The sequence below is a fragment of the Pituophis catenifer genome, unplaced genomic scaffold, assembly GCF_029215685.1.
Source record: "Pituophis catenifer annectens isolate HBS135680 unplaced genomic scaffold, rPitCat1.0.hap2 SCAF_7, whole genome shotgun sequence".
Lineage (NCBI taxonomy): Eukaryota > Metazoa > Chordata > Lepidosauria > Squamata > Colubridae > Pituophis > Pituophis catenifer.
In genome coordinates this window covers 56,890,145-56,911,137 of record NW_027256887.1, presented here as the reverse complement: position 1 = coordinate 56,911,137, position 20,993 = coordinate 56,890,145, and the positions used below count along the sequence as shown (strand labels likewise).

The window sequence follows — 20,993 nt, the reverse complement described above, 5'->3', positions numbered from 1 at the left end:
AGCAGCCATTTAACTTCTTAATATTTGACTGGAATTCCAATGTCTATTATTCATTTTTATATCCACTCTACAGAATCTAATTATTTTCCAAGTCCTATGAGACGTAAACCTATTTTCTTAAGAAAACTTTAAAGCTGTACCCCAAAATATTGTCTAAGTTTTATATTTGGCTAAGAAATACCTTCTACTGACTCGGGTTAAATGATGTAATAATATTTCAATTTATTTTTCATTCAGGAAAGAAACAAAAAACAAGCAAATACCGGTAAATGATCAATATCTTATTTGTATTATCAAGTTGAGTTTGCTACATTTGTAAACCTTTTCATTCCCATCTCCTGGTAATCTGCTTCAAATTTATTAATGCGTATGAAATAAACAATTAATGCGCAATAAAAGTGCCAGCTTGGAGTATATGTACTGTATTTGTACAAACACCATTAGTTTAGAAAAGTGAAAAATTAGCCTTGTATAGAGACAGAGACATATATTGTAGTCACACACATATACTATAGATACATAAAATATATACCTTATGTATATACAGAATACAGATATACACACACACACACACACCCTACAGATGGAATATAATTCTAATGAATAAAAGTCAGGTCTAGTCCTTTTATTCACATTCAGGGATGTATATCTACTGGAATTCATGTGCCAGTATCAGGTAAATATTTAGTCCCGAGGACTATTCTATTTTTGAAAATGACTGTATTATAATGTAAAGGATTTTCTTTTTGCATTGTTAAACAATAGCTATAGCAATAAGAACATAATAATGGTATAAACAGAAAAGAACAAATGTCTTTTGAAATTATATAAAAATAATAAATAATTAACAGTGAACATAAATAAATATCACAAAATTAAAAGGAAAGAGAGTAGAAAATGCATACTATAGGTAATTGATCAAATGACTCATAAATCCTCTTCATAATCGTTTCTTGACAAACTAACATACTATTTCACTTCACCACTGTGTATTAAGGATCTGTGTATTAAGGATCCATAATTAGATATCTTGGTAACTTGGAAATAAAGGAAGAGATGTATGTTTCTTTGCTAATCAACAATCTAAGGTCAAGCTGATAATTTTTTGAATTTCAAAGCAAAAGCCAAGCCGCGTGAGTTAATGTTTCAAGTTTTTTGTTTTGGCTCCCATAGCAACCCTTTATGGAATGTTCTCTGAGGGGATTCAATGTATAGGAAGCAAACTTTTTTGTTGTAGTAACTGCATTTTAAGATCAGGATAGACTATTTGTACCATTTTTAATATAGTTTTTATTGCTTTTAAAATAATAACAGAAAAAGGAAAAACAAAGGAATTATTATATAGAGAACTGTAATTATTATTGTAATGACATTATGCGCTATATTTTTATTTTTACTGTTGTATTTTTCTTCATTTTTAATTACTTGTTCTGTATTTTTTTTATAATGTATGCATCTTTTCATTTTGTTAGTTTACCATTTTTAAAACATCTTGCCACTTTACCAATAAACCATTCAAGCTTATTCTACTTGAGCTCAGGAAAAATGGGAATTATACAGATCCTATGAAGTTGCCTGAGGACTGGCATGGCAATCTGGGAAGGCTTGATCCATAGGTAATGGCTTGTTTCAACGACAATTTTTTTAGATAAACTAGAAGGGCTGAATTCAGATATAATACTTAACCATAAGAAAGCAAACTACATTATGAGTTAGTGTGACATCCAATAATAATGGCTTCATGTTGAGGCAATACAGAATAAGTAGAGATATATATTTAATGAATTTCTCTTTAAGATGAAGACTTCCAACAATTAAGTATAATAAATAACTATATTATTCATAACAGCAGAAGAAGTAGTTTATATTGAAGAGTAAATGTCTTTAGTACACATGTATCATGGTGTAATGGACTCTATAGCTATAATAAAGAAAGCTTTAACAAAATAAATGTTACTTGTTTCTTGTCTACTAAGAAAAAGTTTAATAACAGCAGCCTATAGCATAAAAATCTGGTCCCTGTTTTCTAGAACCATGCAATAACATTAGGAAGATATAAAGAAGGTAACAAAATAATCTCTACAACCCTCACCTTATGAAAGAAAGCAAAAATGTCTCAGTTTAATACTTTATTTTAAAATATATTGAGACGAAGTATATACTACGGTATTTTCCTTCATCATGCTAGAAGTCAGTTTACTCAAATTCATTGGCAGCAAGTTCAAAAGAAACAAATTGAAATATTATTTAACAGGATGCGTAACTGATGCATTGAATCCACTGATACCGAAATCAGTAATGGCTATTAGCTTGAATATCAATAACATCACGAAAAAGATTATCTATCAACAGTTATAACGATGTTGACCAATTGAAACTAAGCTGTTGGCATTTGTTCTGCCCCAGCTACGGACCCCCAAAGAACGCAGCACAAACTCTATACAAAACTTATTTTACTAAAATAACTTAGTCTTTATCATTCAAAGGCTGTTAACGAACTGTCTTAACAGCCTACCAGAATTCTAAGATAAGGTAATCACAGTCTTACTAGAGTTGGCAGAAAGCCCAGAAGCAATTTTGCAGACACGAAGAAGAGTGAACTAAAGTTGTTCTCTACAGTTTGTTGCAAGCGGCGTTCCTTCTTAAATAGGCTAAGTGAGTGGCCAATTAGGCCCAAGCCTTACTCTCAAGGAGACCTCCTCCTGAGGAGCCACTCCTGCCTTTTGGCAGTTAAGCGCCCGTGCATTGAGAAGAGGAACCTCCTCTTCGTCCTCTACACTTAAAGGAGCTTCTGGAGGTTCTGAAGGCCCTGGCTGAATCCCTGCCTCTGGCACCACATCTTCTACAGCATCCTCACTGTCCGACTCGAGCGCCAGCTGCACAGGCTGCTGACGCAGCACCACACCAGCCTCGTTGTCAGAATCAGCTACAATCTGCACAGGCCGCTGACGGGCCACAACAGCATTATGGAAGTGGACAGGATCTCTTGAAGCCTGTTCCCAACCTCTACCTACTATGGAAATCATTATGCTGTAGCTTCAAAAGGCCTGGATCAAGTAGATTACCTGGATCCCTTTCATCAGGTTTTAGACCTAGGCACAGCATTGGCTACATTTGTTAATGACCTGTGAAGGGACCTGGATGGATGTGATGTGCCAGTTGAGCCCATTTCCGGTTGGGGAAACCCTGCTGACAGTCATTCATGCCTTTGTCACCTCACAATTGGATCACTGCAATATAAGGAGCTGCCCTTGATGACCACTTGGAAACTTCAGCATGGATAATTAAGGGCATAATCCAATGGGTCCATGTGATATCTCTATTTTGTGAACTGCAGTGATTACCAGTCCACTTTCTGGATCCAATTCTAGGTGTTGGTTCCATGAAGCAGAGCCAAGCTACTCATCTACTTCCATCTACTCATCTACTTCCAATTATTTCTTTCCATCCAGTAAGAATGGATAAGGTTGGCATGTTCCATTCCTTAGGCAATACCATCTCTGTGAAGCAGGAGACATGCCTTCTTTATTGTCCTAGTGGCCTTTTGAACAACATTCCTCTGAGATTTGTCTGATTCTGAGACGGCCTGCTTACCTTTCAGAAGCTATTAAAGTTCTGACTACTTTTCAAGCATTGGTTCTGGTAAAGGTCTGACTCAGTGGAAGTTTTTTTTCACACGTGTTTCCAGTTTAGTTTATGGTTTTATGCTTAGACGATAAGGAGGAAGGCCTGTCACTTATATTGACATTTTTTTTTTAAATTTGATTTATATGCCGCCCTTCTCCGGAGACTCAGGGCGGCTTACAATGTGCTCAGCAATATTTCAATTATCTTACATTTCAAGTATCTTACTTCTAGAAGTCTTTTCCAGACATTCATTTTTTATCAAACTTAAATATAAGCAGCAACCTTCAATTCTCGTAATTATAACCACTCTAGCTCATTTTTTGAATCACATATATGAACACATATTATATAATTAAGATTCACAAAATAACTTACTTTCTTGTATTGCATTAAGAATCTCTGAAAAGTCCACATGTGTCTTCTGAGCATCAGGCCTTATTGGTATTGGTGTTTCCAGCTCACAACCATGACATTGCTCTCTTCTATCTAAAGAAATTGAAGAGAATTAGGGGGAGTTTGCAACAATTTAGTAGTGACTGCAACAGCAATGAATGGAAAAGATACCATAGCAGCAACTATTGTGTATTTATTTTTGCGTATATAATAGTGCAGGGAAATATCAGTCAAACAAACACTCCCAGCAGCATACATGAATCAAAACAACATGTGAAATTAAGTCATGATACAAATATCATGATTATCAACTTGTGTCATAATATATTTTGTTGGAATTTCTTTAAAGTAATTACACACATGTTATTATTTGCCTTTCTTACCTCTCCATAGACATTTGTTCTCACCGGCTACTTAGAAAGTGACAATATATTTGACTAACTCAGGAGTCAAATGCTACCTGTTTGCTCTGGTTCGGGAAAACTGGTAGTGATAAAAACTACCAGTTCGGGTGAACTGGTAGTAAAAAAAACCCTACCGATTCGGTTGAACTGGCAGTTTATAAAGGTACCGGTTCGCCCGAAGTTAGCTACCGCTTTGGGCGAACCGGTAGTTAAAAAAAACTACTGTTTCCTCCAAACCGGTATTTCCAATGATCAGCTGTGCAGTGGGTTTTAGCTTTGCTAGAAAGCAGGAAATCCTGCTTTCTAGCAAAGCTAAATCGCGCACCATAGCTGATCCCCCCCCTTGCTGTTCTACTTACCTTCCCAAGCCTCCTTTTGGCATGTACTGCGCGTGCACACAGCACACACCAAAAAGAGGCTTGGGAAGGTAAGTAGAACAGTGGGGGTGGGGGATCAACTGTGCAGAAGTTTAGCTTTGCTAGAAAGCAGGAAATCCTACTTTCTAGCGAAGCAAAATTGCACGCCACAGCTGACCCTCCCTCGCTTCTACTTATCTTTCCAAGCCTCCTTTTGGTGTGCACTGCACATACAGCACGCATTTGGTACACAGTGTGCATGCGCGGCCAGCGAACCAATAGCAAACCGGTTAGGATCTCACCACTGGACTAACTGCATTTGCAAATTAAATCGCTGTTCCAAAGCACATCCCTTTAGCCAGGGAATATTGTTTAGCTTTTCTTTGCCAAAAGTATACAAAATGTAGCATTACAATATACAGTATGGAAATTATTTTGAACCAGTAAAAATTGTACTACTTAACAAAACATAACAGAGGCTAAATTATCAATTTTCCAAAATTTATTATTGATAAATCATCTTTTCACATGTGCAGTTTTAATAATTTATGTTAAAAGGAGTTATTTCTGCACATATACTGCAATACCAAATAAATGTAATCAGGATCTAAATTAGTCATAAATATATTGCCCGCCAAAGCTCTGGAAACTGAAGACTGATATATTCCTAATATATAGTTGTAGCAGAGAAGAACTAGCATCAACAAGGTGTCTGTGTGTATCATATATAATGACACAAGCATAATGATGTCATCACACAAAAACTGCTATGCATACTTTGCAAGTATGTCATAATGATGTTTGTGTGATGACAACATTATATGCGTCTGATAATTTTGCCCTCTTTGGATCTATGAATACTGCTTGCAAAGAAGTGAGGTGTCTTGGTCATCATCACACTATCAAGCTTGCCAAATTCATCCCTGGATCTCCAGACATTACTAGAAGTTGTGTAACTCTAGTGCTAATTTAACATTGAAATAATAGCAAGCAGAAGAAGAAAGACAATAAAGAAAGGTAAGTTGCAATATTACATGAGGCTGAGATCCACATACAAAACTGGCACTTATTTGTTCAAACAAAGTTAAAGGGACAAAGAATGGGGACACATAGTTGTAAAGTCAGCACTGCAGATAAGTAAACTATGCTGGCATAACTGCACCCTAATTTCCTTGCCAATGCTATCTATCTGATTCCAGTTTTCTGATTTTTTTTAGTACAAGCCTAAATCTTAGGATCAATTAGACAAAATCTGTATTTTGTTCTCCTTGTTTCTATGAGAACTTTAAACCTTCTTTAAAGTTTAAATGACAAAAAAAACCCTTCCTGATGACAAAAAAAACCTTCTAACTTCCTCTCCTTCTCATTCCCCCCCCTCCCATTGGAGGAGGGCAGGAGCTTAGAAATATAATGTAAGACTCTTTGTGTTCTGATAGACCACTCATTTAAGAGTCAAGAATTAACTTGAAGGCTCCTGGATCTTCTACCTTTCTGCCTTTACAATGAGACTAGGTGAGTGAAACTGAAAGTATAAGGGTTCCAGATTCAGAGAAGCTTTTCAGAAGTTTAGAATTCTTATTTTAAACATAAATCATAATAAAGCTTTGGCATTGGCATTTTATATTCTCTACATTAAGTGATCTATATTCCATGAAGCATTATGAGAATTCATTTTGTTATTGCAAAATTCTGTATAATTAGGTTTATAAATTGTATCACAAATACAATTTATACTAATGTATTAATACTTGTATAAAATGTACAAGTGCACTGGGAAATTAAGACAAACTAATACAGTCAAAAGTGGACCGTCACCCCCTTCCACTAGCAGTATGTATAAATATAATACCAAGCCCAACATTAGGTCTACCAGATTAAGTTTGCAAAAATATGCTCAGCTACTAGGGATAGCAGAAAAATGTGGCCCCAACAGTCAAGTATAATAAATAATTATAAATTATAACAATGAAGTATGATTCATAATTTCCTTAGGATAAGTAGCAGAAAAATTTTAGCACGAAAAATACTGAGGGTTAAATGTCTTTCCACCTGTCCAATGTTCTACTGGACTCCATATCTACAATAACAAAACTAAAAAAGAGAGAAATTTAGTTATGTACTGTATTTCTTGTGTATTAAGAAAATAAAGCAAATAAAAACAGCCTATGAAATTAAAAAATGATTTTAGCTCTAGTAACCATTTTTCTAGAATGATGTCCCAGCATTAGGAAGAGACAAACATGGTAACAAAAAAATAATTTAACTCCTACTTTATAAAAGAAAACAAAAAGTGTCTCAGTTTAGCAAGAGAAATATTGGACATATATTTAATTTATATTGGAAATATAAATTAAAAACACCCTGAGAAAGGATGTATATTTTTTTCTTCATCATGCTAGAAATTATTTTGTTCAATTAAATTGATTTGCAGGAGTTTCAAAAGAAACGAAAGAAAGTATTATTTCACAGATTGTGTAATTGATATATTGAATTTATTGATACTGGAGTCACTACTGGCAATAGCCATTAGTTCAGATTGTAGTAAAATCATAAAAGAGATGTACATCAACAGCTATGATAATAATGGCTGCTTGAAATTTAATATTTGAGTATTAAGTGCAAGCAGATACATAGGATGAGAGGCAGCTATCACTTTCATTGTTACTGTGCTTGTAAGACATTAGTCTTACAAGCACAGTACAAGTTACTGTGCTTCTAAGACATTAGGGCTTTCTAAAAAAAAAACTATAGATAATAAAATGCAGTTGCTAAATAGATTAATTTATGTTCTTTTAATTTATCCTGAAAAATTAATAAATTATTTTTGTATAATTTCCACTGCAAGAAATACTCATTATTCATAAACAGTTTATGATAACAATGCAATTGCTACTGAAAAATGAAAAAGAAAGAATTTTTGATCTGACTCAGTTACAAAATGATGTAACTCAGTCACATTCATATTTTATTATTAGTTATTAGCAATTGTTATGAGCAGTTCTATTTGTTGGGGGTATTCAAAACATGCTGTCCTTTAATAGTTTTTACTTTTTAGAAGTGTTGCATTATAGTATTATCGTTGTTTTGCATATGATGTGGTCATAGGATGAAAAATAGTTAATTGCTAAAAACAAAGAAATGTACTTTTTTCAGTGAAATAAACTATAGCAATATTTTGAACAGGCATTCCATCCAAATGCTGAATCCAAATGTTTTCCACACTGAAACTAGCATACATTCCATATTTAGATGCACAACTAAAATATGCTTCCTGATAACTGCATACTTGACTTTCCAGCATTCTTACAGTAATGTTTATTCCCAGCCAAACTTTCAACACAGTTGAAAATGCACATTTTGCCAAATGGGCTAAATAAGGCAACATTTCTGTTTCTTGCCTTTTTCTTTCTCCTTTACAGTTCATACCAGCAACATATCTCCTAGCAATTGAAGAGGTGGATTTCCTCCAGGTCTTTAACCCCCATTACCTCTATGCAAGATTTGGGCAATGGGAATGCTGCCTATATTCTTAAGTTAAATATCTTTCACATTTGATGTTTCAAATCATAATTGTGATAGAGGAAAATATTTGTACCTCAGCATTGAAATGAAGGGTTCTTGGTACTCTCGAAGCTTGGTTGTTTTCTTGTAGATGTTTCATTATCCAAACTAGGTAATATCATCAGTGCAATAATTTGGTAATGAAATATCAGCAAGAAAACAGAGAGCACCAAAAACTTCTCAATCATAATAGCATCATGGAATATGTCAAAGTTGGATGAAATCAGCAGACAAAGCTGACCTTTCTTCCAGGTTTGATTTAAGTATGTTCAAGGTCTTTTCAATAAACCTATTGAGTTTAAGAGCTTTCCCCCTCTCCTTATCCCTTATGTTATGGGCACCATTATGAAAATGTCATAGAAAATAAAAGATTTCCAGTTGTAACATATAGCTCTGAAAGCTGGACCATCCAAAGGCTGAATTTTTTAAAAAAAAAATGCCTTTGGACTATGGTACTGTAGAAAACAGTTGAGAATACTATTGGACAAAAAGTGTGAATAACTGAATATTAAATGAAGTAAAACCAGACTAATTAATAGAAATACTAATTATGAAGCTAAAATATATACATTTAGGGAACCTAGTGTGCAGGAAAGTAAGAGTCATTGGAGAAGATTCTTGGGAAAATCCAGGGCAGTTGAAAAAGAGATTGATAGAATATTATCAATGATGACCAAAGCACGAATGTAAAAGAGCTCAAAGAAGTAGTTACTGACAAACATTCCTTGCAAAATGATGCTCATCGGGTTATTATGAGTCAGAAACAACCGAACAATGGCAAATGTATAATTGGTAAAAATGTCAAAAGAATCTGTATAAAAGGGTTATGGGAAATTCAAATTTGGTATAAAGGGAGTATTTTTCCCCTAACCCTTATACATTTTAGGATGGGTTGAGACTACATGCATGATGGTGACCTCCAGGGGAAGGGCCTTCTCTGTGGGGGCTCCCACCCTCTGGAATCAACTGCCCCCAGAGATAAGGAGAATCCAAGACCTTCTTGCCTTCCGCCGTGCCCTTAAAACTTTCCTTTTCCAACAAGCCGGGCTGGCCTAACAAATCCTTTTAAATGATTTTAAATTTGTTTGTCTTTTTAAATTTTGGGCCAAATTGAGTTATTTCCTTTTAATCTGTTCTTAATTTATGTATTATGTATTATGTATTTATGTGTTTTTACTTGGCTGTACATCGCCCTGAGTCCCTAGGGAGAAGGGCAGTATATAAATTTGAAGTAAAATTAAAATAAAATAAAATAAATGATAAAGGTGAAATCATAGGCCGTTATTTAGACAGACAACTTAGAACATGTCAGAAAGATAAGGGCAATGACATTTATTGTCTTTCTTCCACTGAAGCCAAAATCACAGAAAATGTAATATAAATATTATATAGGTAACGTATAGGAAGTAAATAGTAGCAAAAGAATTAAACATTCAGCATTTCTATACAAATATCAGGAAAAATTCCAGCAAGAAAGAAATTATTATTATTTCCTATAATTATGACTAGAAACTACTATTTACGAAACAAAACTTTCTCACTATCCCTTCCTATCCCTCATGTCAATCCATGATGATTCAGAAGGTCACAAATTTGATCTAACCGGGACAACAGTTGTAAGTAACCCAGGCAAAATCAAGGAGAGAGAGAATTCCTTGAAGCCTGGTTTTCCACCAATAATTCAATAAACAGGCACATTGACATCGACCCAGTCTACCAATTGCTGAGAACGAAAGAACTACATCAACCATGATCCCAAAGGTAGCATTTAAAAAACGAACAGGAACTCCACTAACACAACAACAAAATTATAACCCATCGTCTCAAAAGAAATCGGTCCACGTCTCAGATGCACCCAGTTAAACAACTCTAATCCTAATCTGCATCATACAGACAGTACTTAAGTTTAGCCCAGCAACAACAGCCAGCCAATCACAGTCCGAAATCAGATCATGACTCAGAAATATCCGAACAAACAACATTCAGACTAATTTGCATCTCATAAAAAGGTATTTAAAGACCTGAATTCTAACGGACGAGCACAATTCACAACACATTGACAATGTCTCCTCAAATGGTGATGAAACATCTGCAACCAAATTGCCAAGCTCAGCTCAAACCAACAGCCTAATTACCAAGCCAAGCTACTAATATTCAAACACATTTCAAAACTTCCTTATGTCTAGCCTCTTCCTCCCAGTTTGGTACTGATGATAAATGGAATGTTTAGAAATAAATGTGCCAGTTATTGGAAACAGGTTTATGAGATTTCAGGAGGTTTCAGATTTAGATTTAACTGATTTTGGACAAGGCTCATTTTGATTCAGAAATTTGTTGGATGAATGCAAAACATACTTCTAGAAAATACCACATGCTTCATAAGTAAAAGTAGCTAGAACCACTGTCCTCTTCACAAATTTAGAAATTTATAAATACTGGAACTATGATTTTAATACTTAAAAACAATTTTTAAAACTTAGCCTCATTTATAGTTCTAATTCATTGCCCGCTGTTGTGGAATCATGTCCTTTAATATCTTTAATCATTTTGAAACTTTAGATTAAATCACACTATGAGCCTTTCTAGGCCAAATGGCAACGTATAAATGCCGTTAATGTTTTTATGCCTCTTGGCTACATCTTCAATTGGCTCTGCATGCCTGGTAGTCATCAGTCAACTGGACAATAATCACAGAGTGAAGTGATATAACAAAGATAGGCAATGTTCTTTACTTATTTGAACTTATACAGACACATCTGGGTATATGAGGATATAATTTAAGTTATTCCTACATAGATTTAAAACACTAGACTGAGATGACTCTCTAACAACTGCACAACAATTGGATGCTTATGAATAGTTTGAGTGTCAGTAATTTGAAAGTGATCTTGAAAGAAAAAAATAAAAATAAATGCTCTTGCTGCTCAAGAGCTCAGAATCGCCAAAATGGCCAGAAAGCCCAATGATATTTCAAAAAAAGATTCCCAGCAGCTACTGTTGTCCTCATTGGTGTGAAAATCCTTTTGATGCATGTTTGAAGTACATGTTGCCTGAGTAATAAGAAATTATAATCTATCAATTAGATTGTGAATTTATCTCTATATTTCAAACATAATATACAGATAAACTTACAATCATCTAATTTGTTTGTATTCAGAGAAGAAATATAGCTACCGTATTTTTCGGAGTATAATACGCACCTTTTTCCTCCCCTAAAAGAGGCTGAAAATTTGGGTGCGTCTTATACTCCAAATGTAGCTTTTTCGAAGCTTTTTTTTTTAGCCCTAACGAGGTGCTAATGCGGTGCTAGCGAATGAAGCGATCTTCCCAACTTTGCCTGCTCCCTCAACTCTCCTCTGTGCTTTAACGAGGCGCTAGCAAGTGAAGCGATCTCCATGCTTTGCTCCGACTCTCAGCTGTTCTTTAGAACAGGAGTCATCAACCTTGTTAGGATATGGTTTGAGCCTAACAGTTGTCCAGGCAATATAAGTGTATTGTAACTTTAAGCTGTATATGTATTATGTGGCTTTAATGCTGAGTCATGCTGTAATCACATAATTACTGGTTGTGAGAATATTTAAGCAAAGCTTCTGTAACGTGTTCAGTTGCTGCTATGATCTGCTGTTGATGAGGAAGCTGCAATGCTATGCTGCCATTGTGTATGAAGATGATGTGATGATGAAGCTGTGATGATAAGCTACCATTGAGAGGAGGTGCTATCTGTAATCATTGTTTGATGGATCTGCAACCATCGTGGTTTGTGAACCAGAGTGAGTTTGTTATTCTAACCAACTACTGTTTGTTGGGTAAGAAGATTCTGTAACTACTGGACTGATTTACTGGCAAAGACTTGGAATTTGTTTAAAGACTATGAGACTGTTTTTCTACTATAAAGTAAGTTTTTGATAAACCAGTTTGCCTATCTCTTATTCATTGCTCTCAGCAACATTTCTCTGTGCAATCTACTCTGCTGGTTGGTAACACAACAACAATAACCTTAACAAACCTTTCGGATCTCAGGGACCACTAAATTCCTAATTTTAAATCCTGCGGACCACTAATATGATTTTTTAAAAAAGATAAATAGCATTTAGTGCAATATAAAAAATGCAAATAATTTTCCTGCGGACCACCAAGATTTTCTCGCATACCACCAGTGGTCTACAGACCACTGGTTGGTGACCACTGCTTTAGAAGCTTTTTTTCAGCCCTAACTAGGCGCTAGCCGAGTGAAGCGATCTCCCTGTGCTTTACTTGCTTTTCTCATTGCTGCTTCCTCTCAACTGTACCTTAGAAGCTGTTTTTTATCCCCAAGCAGGGGATAAATAACCAACAAACTAATGTGCTGAAGCTGACCAGACTAAGGACACCAGCCAGATGAATATGTGGTAGACAGATTTTTTTTTTCCTATTTTCTCCCCAAAAACTAAGCTGTGTCTTATACTCCTGTGCGTCTTATACTCCGAAAAATATGGTATTTTGGCATGGCTTTTTTTAAAATACAAAAGTGGGCATAACAATACTGGATGACAATAATAGAGTATCTTAGAAACAAAATCTCAGTTTCTCTAAGATCTCCCAACCATCTCTGTTCCTGCTCTCCTTATCAATCATTATGACAATTGCAAATAACTGTAGTTTTATCTATTAACTGATCTAGAGATTAATTCTATGGAGGTTGATAGATATTCTAAACACAGTATTTCACAGCAGGGATAATTTTTGTAAAGCTGTTAGGAAAACAATAGAACTAAATACCTGTGTGATGAGAAATTGGTGATGTAACAAATCCAGAAGAGGAAGCTTCCATGTTTATTGAGTTTCTAACTTGTGGAAATGAAGAATGCCTAACCACAGATGGATGTAGCCAATTATTTGCTGTACTTCTCCTGTGGTAGACCCGTGTACAATTTTCAGCCCCATGAATACACAAGCTTTTACCTACCAAAAAGGAAAAGATAAAAGTTTATAGGAGGCAAACTTTGAACAACTAGTACAAATTTTGGTGTAGAATCTGAAATGAAAAGTTGAAAGAAATGCCTAAATTTTATGCTAATCTGGATTCATAATTTAAATCTGAACATTTCCCAGTTTTGAGAATTATTGTTGCAATATACTGTATTAAGTAGGTATACTTAAGTATCACCTTGTTATGAAGGCTCTTAAGGTACTTGCAGATTAATAGTTCCTAATAGTACCAAGTAATGTGCTCTCTTCAATATGAAAAAAAGGGGACGGGAAACTGCCAAAATAACAATAGAGTTTATTTGCTGCTAATAAAATTCTCACAGCTATACAAATATTAAAGATACAAGAACCTGTCTTTTTATATCTTATGATTACTCTCTTAGTGATTTTAAAAGATGGTAGAGGAATAGTTTATCTATATTAGAGGAAAGGTCCTGAAAAGGAGCAGATGAACTTCATTAATAATTTTCTGTTTTACCTTCAAAACTAAATCACTATGTCAGTGTATTTACTCTCCTTATTTATAACCATAGTTATCAAATCAAATTTATTGTAATAATTAAAAAATCAAGATATATATGTGTATCCCTTCCTTCCTCTCCAATTCTTTGATTTCAAAATGTTTTCCTGAATAAAATTAAGTTCTAGCTTATTGATACAATTAGAAATTTATATTATATTAATTATATTATTTATTCTATTTATATATCCTATCTATATTCATACACACATACATATTTTAAAAAGATTGATTTGAATAGCCAATGATAAAATGTCACTTCTTTAAAAAGAACAGCATCACAGTAGTTACAGAGGTGAGCTTTCCTTTCCTTTCCTAATGCTAATGCTTTGAGGAAAAATGTCAAACTATTCTGATTGTATAGTGGAAAATAATTTACAATATTTCTTAAGGGAATGACGAATCTATAGATGTATAGATTAAAAATGGAATTTATGCTTCCATTCACTTTTTATATCAGTCCTTCCCAAAGTAAAGATGCTAGATGTCTTTGACTACAAATCCCATTATTCCCACTAAATCTCTATGGGTTGGGGAAGCTGGTACTAGCAAACTGGTAACAATAGAATCATATGAAGCCTTTAGTTAAAATATTTGCACTGGTTAATCTGAGCCAAACTGAGCATTTTGGAAATTATAACAAAACTGGTTCTAATATATTGCTGCCTACAACTAGGGAATAAATAGAAAATATCTGGCTTCATATATTTGGCCTGGGCTCATTTGGTCCATAGAGGAGTTAGAAACTTAGCATCTACGTAAGTGCTTTTCTTTGAAATAACGACAAGCCGATAGATATTGCTTGAGATTTTAAAAAACTTGAACAAAGACCTCTTAAGGCACCGAAACAAATTCAACAGTAATGAAGATAGGTATTTTTGTGAATTGGCAATTACTAAGAAAACAGGATGGAATGGAGAAATTAATGGGTAATGACTAAAGAAGGTGAGGGGGAAGGGCTAGTGTTTTTTAAATTTGTACACAGATTATCTTGTTTTAGGGCTGAATGGTAACCAGCAGAGATATACAGACCTAAAAAAAATTCAAAAATTACCAATCAAAAATTTTAGAGAACTGAAACAGCTCCCTTATGAAGAAAGATTACAGCAATCAAGGCTCTTTAGTTTGAAACAAAGAAGGGTAATAGGAGATATGGTAGAGATATATAAAACATCAATCACCCCCCCTCCCTTTCCATTCAATTGTGTCGAATTCTTGGAGACTTCCTGGACTGGTCCCTGCAGGAACATGAATACTGATCAGATTAAATATCTAATAATGCTGGTAGCTGTTTACTACAGTACCTTCTAAATTATACATAACCTGTCTTAAATACTGATTGACATTGGAAGAATTTTAGTGTCCTTTAGTCCGGGCTTCCTAATGCATACAAATGTCCTTTGTGTAACACAAAATGCTGGACCAGATAGGCCTATGGCCTGATCCAACAGGGCACCATTTACATTCTTGCTTTTCTATACTAACTTTAACATCTGTGTAGATTTTTAAATGCCATGCTATCTTTATCATCTTCAAAACATAAATAAATCTTTGTAAGACCAAAGAGCTTCCCTTTTTTAAAAATAAAAACAAATGCTTTAACTAAAAATCTGTAGAGATTCTCAGTCATCCAGGTCAAGGTTATCCCAAAGGTGCTTTTTCAGGAGGCAACTGGACTTTCTTATTTTTTCTTTGAAGACGTTTCGCTGAAGCTTCTTCAGCCCTGACAGGATAATAGAGAATGGGAGGATTTATATTCCTTGCAGACAGCTGGTCATTTGCATCCTTTTAGAGGGTCATTGAAGCACTTGGAGGTTTATCTGTGCCCTCAGGGTCACCTGAGTAGTGCTCCTGGTTCCTGTAGTCTGCAATTTTTTCTGATGTGAAGCGAAACGTCTTCAAAGAAAAAACAAGAAGTCCAGTTGCCTCCTGAAAAAGCACCTTTGGGACAAATGCTTTAACTACATGCAATTCCTGCATAGACTGGACGTTGGTCTTACCTGCTACGTTGGTTCTCGCTATGGAGGAAACAGCAGTCAGATTGGGGACATACCAAAGCTGAATGTCCTCCAGGGCGGGAGAGCTCCGGTCTGGAATAGTCAAGGTTGGTGTACCACCTGCAAAACTCGACGGCCGAAGGCAGCATCCCCTGATGCAAATGAGTCCACCGGGTAGTGGCGGATGAAGGGAGTGAGGGCAGTCCAAGTGGCTGCCCGGCAGACCTCTTCCAAGGACGCCCGGGTGGCCCAGGCTGCAGACGTGGCTGCACTCTGAGCTGAGTGCGCCGTTATTTGTGGAGGCACCGGGAGACAAAGTTGTTGGTACGCTGTAGCAATGGTGGCCCTAACCCAGCGTCCCAGGGTGGGGCCTGTGACCGGTGTGCTGATAGAATCTGCTTGGAAAGATACGAAGAAAGCTTCCGTTTTACGGAAGGGACTTGCCCTGGAGATGTAAATCCTAATGGCTCTACGTACATCGAGAGTGTGCCAGGAGCGCTCTAGTCTGTGAATGGGGCGAGGGCAAAAATCCGGAAGAACCAGCTCCTGCGCCCGGTGGAAGATTGAGTTCACCTTAGGTAAAAAGGCCGGGTCGAGGCAGAGGACGACCCTGTCAGTATGGAAGATACACAGATCCTGGCAGATGGAGAGAGCCACCAACTCCGATATACGACGAGCCGAGATGATTGCAATTAGGAAAGACACCTTGAAGGACAAGAAGCGCAGGGAAACCTGACGAAGAGGTTCGAAAGGCGCCGTTGTAAGGGCCCGTAGGACTTTGTTCAAGTTCCAAGTCGGAAACCGGTGGACAACTGGCGGTCTCAGATTTGTCACCCCTCGAAGGAAACTGCGGAGGAAAGGATGTCGGGCGAGCGAGTCCATGGAGCTGCAGGACAACACCGTCGAGATAGCTGTTCTGTCCCTGTCTCACACACACACACCAGCAGTCGACCAAGAGTTAAAATAAACCAGCAGACAAGAATTTCCTTTGATAACAGAATTGGCAGCAACCCAATGGCTGCTTGCCAAAAGTTTTTACTTACAAAGGAGGTTTATCTCCTCCGAAATAATCAAAGTAAGTCCACAAAAGCCAAAGAATAGTCAAGTCCAGTCCAAGAATCAATCCAAGCAGAGCATATAACAAAGTTCCAGAAATGCAGAATGACTTACTAGCTTTCAGTTTTGTCCGTCACAAAGCCTGAATGGCCACCACACCCCCTTTTATCCCCTGTGGGGTGTGGTCCAGTGACTCAGCTTAATCTCTGGCATGCCTCCTTCTCTGCTGCGTGCGCTTGTCTTTCCGACGCTGTCGGGGATCCAGCCAAGACTTATCTCCGTTGCTGTCTAACTGCGGCTGCTAGGAAGTGCCTGGCTCCTGGCCTATCTCTTCTCCTTCGGAAGACACCTGAGGCATTGCCAGAGAGGAGGGTCCTGGAGAGGGAGGCCTTGCCAACTCCTCCCCTTCACTTTCGGAGTCTTCTCCCTCCGATAAGACGGGCTCGGGGGTCAGAGTCACAATAGCTGCCAACTGGCGACGCAGAGTGTTAGGGGCCAGGCCCGCATCAAAACCCTCCTGAAGGAAGGTAAGTACGTTAGCTACTGAAGCAGCGACCGGATCAATATTGGCCCGGCCGACCAGGCCGAGAAGGAAGCCCAAGTGGCCTTGTAGATCTGTCGAGTCGAGGGACGGCGAGCTGCTTGCATAGTTGAAATGACCCAGGCTGGGATACAGGCTGCTGTTAGAAGGCTCCGCTCAGCCACCAAGCGGTTAATTGGAGGCTCGAGGGGTCCGGATGGTGAAGGGCGCCCTGAGTAAAAACCAGCCAATGGGCTGCCACTGATAGGGTTTTCAGGTCCGTGTACCACGGCTGCCGGGGCCTGTGAGGGGCCAGAAGAATGAGTTCCGCCCTCTCGTCCAGCATCTTCCGAATGCATTTGGTGATCAGAGGAAGGGGGGAAGGCGTAGAGAAAGCCGGGGGGGGGCAGGGGCTGCGCAAGGCGTTTGTGGCTTCTGCCCTGGGATCCGGGTACCTGGAGAAGTACCGGGGTACATGGTGATTGGCCGAAGAGGGAAATAAGTCAACCAAGGGAGTCCCGAAGCGGTCCGCAATCGAGGTGTGCACCCAGCCAGACAGGCTGGCGTCCGTGACCAGGGACAGGCGAGGAGGCTCCCGAAAACAGGTGCCCCGAGTTATGACATGCGATGTCCACCACCGGAGAGACACAGAGACTTGGGGCATCAGCCGAAGGCGAATCAGCGACGAACCCTGACCGGCCCATTGGTGCGGGAGCAAAAACCACTGGAGCTGCCTGCTATGCAAGCGAGAACAAGGTACTATTCCGAAAGTGGACACCATCTTCCCCAACAGACGGGATAATTTCAGGGCAGAGACTGAACCTTCCGACCTACACTGAGAGGCCAGAGCCCTAATGCTATCCTGACGATCAGGAGATACCATCGAAGGGATGGTGTCAATGGCTGCCCCCAAATGCACAATGCAGGGACCCGGGGCAAGGTGACTCTTAGCCCAATTTATAGAAAAACCATGACTCTGCAAAAGGGAGAGAACTGTAGACAAGTCCCGGTGGGCATCCGGGAGGGAAGGAGAGAGGACCAAAATATCATCTAAATAAAATTGTAGACGGACAGGAAGAGTCCGGATATGTCCAATTAGGGCGGCCATAACCTTGGTAAATACCCTACGGGCCGAGGAGAGGCCGAAGGGCATTGGTAATGCTCGCTTAGGAAACTGAATTGGAGGTACTGGTGGTGGGGGCGGGCTATGGGGATGTGGAGAAAAGCCTCTGTTAGATCTATGGAGGATAGAAAATCCCCCGGACGCACACACTCGAGGATGGTGAACAGAGTGTGCATCTTGAACCGTCGATAGATTATGTAACAGTTCAAGGATTTTAAGTCAAGAATGGCCCACCATCCCCCCGAGGCTTTCCTGACAACGAATAGACGGGAATAGAACTCCAGGCCCCGTTGCCCCCGGGGCATCCATTGGATTGCCCTGATATCCAACAGGTGGGAGATGGCTGAAACGATCAGTTCCCTCTTGATCCTGTCCCGAGAGACTGGACAGGCGAGGAAAACGGATGGGGGGAGGGAGTGGAATTCTAAATAAAGCCCTGATCTGATGGTGGACAAAACCCAGGCATCAGAAGTAGATGCCTCCCACTGGTGGAAGAAGAGGGACAGGTGGCCCCCAATGGGAGCGTCCGCATGGGGACTAGCGGGATCTCCTTGGGAAACGTCCCTTCCCTCCCCGGAAGGAGCGTTTGGAGAGGAACTTGCCCCCCTGTCTGACCTGGGAATCCGGGTGTTGGGGCCTGGATGGAAAGGGACGTTGGTATCGTGGCTGGTAAGTACCAGACTCGGGAGCTCGAAAGGACTGGAACCGAGGCAGAGAGGAGAAGCGGGAATCAGATCGCCTGGTGACGGAGGGAAGAATCTTGCGACGGTCTCTTGTCTCAACGAGTAGAGGTTCCAGGGGAGGACCAAAGAGACGTCCGGAGGTATAAGGAGTGGATGCCAGTTGCCATTTGCTGCGCAGATCAGCATTCCAGTTCCTAAGCCAGAGGAGGCGGCGAGAAGTCACACTGGAGCCAAGGGCTTTAGCTGCAAACCTGGTGGCGTTCAATGTCGCATCCGCCGAGTATTCAAGGGCTGCAGAAATTTTGTTCAAGTCCTGACGAGATCGAGAGTCAGAAGGAGAGATATGGTCCTGAAGTTGTTTGAGCCAGAGGAGGGCAGCCCTATTAAAGAAGGACGCCGAAGTTGAGGACCTGATGGCCCACGCAGCCGCTTGATGACCCTTGAGCAATGTTTTCTCAGCTCACCTATCCTCCAGGTGAAGAGATTCCTCCGGAGGGCCAGTAGTATGGGAAGAGTTGCAAAGGGCCACAATAGGAGGATCCACAGATGGAGGTTGGAGGATATCTGAAAGAGCGGGTGCAGAATTGTAAAGATGTTTGTCAAGCCCGTTGGGGCTGGGTCCTGCCCCCGGGATAGCCCACTGACGGTGAAGCACATACAGAAACAGCTTGGGAGCAGGAATGGTCTCTGGGTCAACGGTGGGCTCTGCAAACATGGCAGAAGCAGGATCCGAAGAGGTGGTCGATGTAGGATCAGCGGCAACATTTCTTAAATGAGCAGTCGCTATGGCTTTATGCCAGTAAGGAATGAAAGACTTGAGGCCAAAAAAGGCCAATAAATGGAGGTTGGTCAGGGACCAGACCCTCATCGTCAGAGAGAGCTGAGTCTGGCACTTCATCGGCCTCGGAAACAGAGGCCTGGTCAGCTGAAACTGGGGAATCTGCGAGGTCCTGCACAGATATGGAATCCTCCATTTGCACAGGTTGCTGTGTATGAGACACAGCCGTTGAGTCAGTCAGCAAATTGCCCTGCTGCATGCATTGGGCCAGGCCTAGTCTGATGGCCCTAGCCAGGATGATTTCAAAGGCCTCAGGTAGCTGAGATGGAGGAACAGGTGGAGCAGGTGCAGAAGCTTGGACCTCCCCCTGTACTCCGTGAGGCCCCTCAGGAGCAGGCAAGCTTTGAAATAGGGGCTCCATCCCTGGGAAAGGGTTAGGGCCAGTTGCTGCTGGTACATCAGGAGAGAGCTCCCTAACAGAGCTGCCAGCCTGGGATTGAACAGGAGACCTGGCCCTGGAAGGAACATCCTGAGGCAGGGATGGGACGACAGGAACCGCCTGGGATTGGGCCCTGTTAAAGGCCTTCTCTAAAGCCTTATGGCGGTGCTGGTCCACCTTGGAGGATGAGGAGACCTTAGTAGTCTTAGGGGATTTAGGCCGCGATTGAAGGCCAGAGGAACCCTCCATTGGATCATCCTGTGCCTGCCGCTTCCAAGAGGAGCCGGCAGTGATTGAGGCCTTGGGCCGCCTGGCATCCACTATCTTGGATAGGCCTGTAGGAGCGCAAAATGGCTGCCCGGAGCGCGAAGAAGGGCACAAAAGGGATCGGAGGAGGGCTCACCTCACAGGACCGCTGCAGCCAGGTAAATCGCCCAGAAAACGCTGCTCCAAGGAATGCGACGATGGGCGAATGCAGGAGAGCTCAGATTGCTAGCCAAGGGGCTATTACCACGATCGCCGCTGATGGGAGAGCTGTTGACAGCTGAGGCGCCTCCTGAGCGGAGAG

At 39.8% G+C, this 20,993-nt stretch overlaps 1 protein-coding gene across 1 annotated transcript in view; it reads right to left on the bottom strand.

Moving 5' to 3' along the window:
* The window catches only part of ANO4 (anoctamin 4), a 111,206-nt gene that overhangs the window by 66,194 nt on the left and 24,019 nt on the right, over window positions 1-20,993 (bottom strand). Inside the window, exons 4-5 of the mRNA XM_070946824.1 lie at window positions 13,100-13,282; window positions 4,003-4,113 (exon numbers count right to left, since the gene is read on the bottom strand). Coding sequence (XP_070802925.1) covers window positions 4,003-4,113; window positions 13,100-13,282 — 294 coding nt within the window. The remainder of the gene's footprint in view (window positions 1-4,002; window positions 4,114-13,099; window positions 13,283-20,993) is intronic.